General features: G+C 16.0%; 1 protein-coding gene across 1 annotated transcript in view; it reads left to right on the forward strand.

The window, feature by feature from the left end:
* Nucleotides 1–854: 854 nt before the first annotated feature.
* The window catches only part of PGSY75_0829000 (putative membrane protein), a gene marked incomplete at both ends in the record, with an annotated part of 6,270 nt that continues 4,133 nt past the window's right edge, over nt 855–2,991 (forward strand). The window contains one exon of the mRNA XM_018785408.1: nt 855–2,938. Coding sequence (XP_018642375.1) covers nt 855–2,938 — 2,084 coding nt within the window. The remainder of the gene's footprint in view (nt 2,939–2,991) is intronic.

Here is a 2,991-nt window from a genome sequence, read left to right on the forward strand (position 1 = left end):
TTTTTTTTTTTTTTTTTTTTTTTTTATTTTTTATTATTTATTTTTTTATTTTTTTATTTTTCATTGTTTATTTTTTTATTATTTATATTATTTTTATATTTATTTTTCTTTATTTTATTTTTTTTTTTTTTTTTTTTTTTTTTCTTATAATTTTCCTCATAATATATATATTTTAATATATTAATTTTTTTTTTTTTTATTTTTATATTTATGTAGAAAATATGCTGAATGATATTTTTCCTTTCCAGAATATTATAAGAAAATAAAGATAAATATGAAATATTAACTATAAATAAGTTGATACATAAAAAAAATAATAAAAAAAAAAAATAAAATAATAATATATATATATATATATTTATATATATATTTATATATATATTTATATATATATTTATATTTATTTATAATAAGAATAATTATGTGTATGTTTTTTTCATATTATATATAAAAAAATAACATGATATCTTCATTAATATATATAATATTATACTTATAAATGTACCTTTTAATTTCGTGTTTCAATCTTAAAAGTTAGATTGTAATGTTTTTGAAAATATGAAGATATGAAATGTTTTTATAAATATAAAAATTATGTGTCAACTAATAAGTTATATAAAAATAAAATTGGAAAGGAAAGAAATTATTAGAAAATAGGCGTATATAATAAAGGTTTAAGCTTGTCACTAAAAATAAATAAATATATAATATGTATGTGAGTCATTATATAGCTCACAAAGGATATTATATATATATATATATATATATATATGTATATATATTTATTTATTTATTTATATTATTATTATTTTTTTTATTTTATTTAAAAGTAAAAAAAAAAATTGCTATATAAGATGGACCTGTATCAAGAAGAAATATACAATAGAGCAAATATAAATGTGAGCGTTATCGTTCATGATAATATAAAAGATGTTATAATAAAAAATCTTGAGAATAATATGACCGATAAGAATATAATAATAAATAATTATAATTATAATGATATTATCAAAATTAATAATATACAAAATGATAATATTAAAGATGAGGAAAAAGGAATATTATCCTTGTGGTTAAAAAAAATAAAAGTAGTATCATCTGTTATAATTTTATGTGTTGACTGGCAACATATATATAGTCAACATAAGATACAGTCTAATTCAAAAGATACTATTGAAAGTGAAAATAAGAATAACGAAAGGAGAGGTAGTAGTTATTATATTGATAAGGAAGGTATTATAAATGAAGGGATATACAATATGGGTGATATGAATTGTTATGATAATATAAATAATTATATTACCCCCAATAGTTTTAATAATGTAGATAATTATAATATCCCCAATAATTTTAATAATGTAGATAATTATAATAACCCCAATAGCTTTAATAATATTGATAATTATAATAACCCCAATAGCTTTAATAATATTGATAATTATAGTAACCCGAATAGCTTTAATAATATGAATAATTCATGTGAGGATCTTAATATGGATGATAATAAATTATGTTATGTGCAAAATGAAGAATACATGAATAAAATAAACAAAGAATTATTAAATCGAATTGAAGAAATTAATAAAATAATATTGAAAAGGAAAAAGGTTTGTAAGATAATTTTATTAGTTATATTACCAGAGAATACAAAAAATACAGAAGATTATATTAAACATATAAGTATGTTGAATTGTGAGAATATTAGTGCTATATTTATTACATTGGGTTTAAAAGAAATACATAATAAAATAAAAAAATTAGATAATTTACTAAAAGATTGTGTTACTACTTTTTTTAAACAATATATAATAAATTATGAAAGGAAAAGTAATATAAATTTATTATCATTTTTTAAATATAATTTTAAAAAAGCATATATATTAGAAATGTTAGAAAAATATGATGAGAGTATGAAAATATATGTAAATATATGTAAAGTATTTTATGAACATATTGGTAATAATATTTTTTCAGATTTATTACAATATTTTAATTATGTTATATTTTTTAATTGTGTAAGTATACGTATGATATATATATATTTGTATTTTAAAGATATTAAGAAAGCCATACATCATATATATACACATAATAAGATAATACAATTAACATTAATGGAGAATCAATCTATGACTAATGAGGAACATCAAATGGTTCAAGAATTTTTTAATATATTTAATATATATAATGATAAGAAAGAAAATAAATTTTTTGTAAATCAGATAAAATATAAAAAAAATGATAATATTAATAGTAATAATAATAATAATAGTAAAAATAATAGTAATAATAATAATAATAATAATAATAGTAATAATAATAATTTTTGTTATAATGATGATGAAGAAAAATTATTATTATTATCATATATAAATAAATTAAAAGAAAAGAATTTAGATATCTTATTATTATTATATAATAAGATATTAAAAGAATATTTATATTATAATTTACTTTCTTGTGTGTATTTTTATTTTTATCGAATTATTAAAAATTTTCAAATATATATACAAGATATAGTACTCTATGGTATATATTGTTGTTTTTTTATATATAACAAAATAAAAGCTGTTAAAAAAAAAGACAACCTTATAGAAAATTTCCCACATTCTTATATAATATATTTTAAAATGGATAGTATTTCCTTTTTATATGATTTTATATTAAATTTTTTGATTGAATTATATCGTATAATAAAGATAAACCAAATAAATAGTTTATCATTAATAATTTTATATTTTTTATGTACTATATATTATGAGCAGAAAAAATATTTATTTTGTGCCTTCTTACTTTTACAATTTTTTACACACCCGAAAGATGATTTTATATTAAACTGGTTGGACGTGCAATATTTAAAAGAAGAGAAATATGACGAGGAGGAATTCCTGTGTAGTCTGAGGAGGTTGAAGTTGGATATTGAATATATAAGAGAAAGGTAACATTAAAAAAAAAAAAAAAAAAAAAAAAAAAAAAAAAAAAAAAAAAAAA

The sequence above is a fragment of the Plasmodium gaboni genome, chromosome 8 (genome assembly GCF_001602025.1).
Source record: "Plasmodium gaboni strain SY75 chromosome 8, whole genome shotgun sequence".
Lineage (NCBI taxonomy): Eukaryota > Apicomplexa > Aconoidasida > Haemosporida > Plasmodiidae > Plasmodium > Plasmodium gaboni.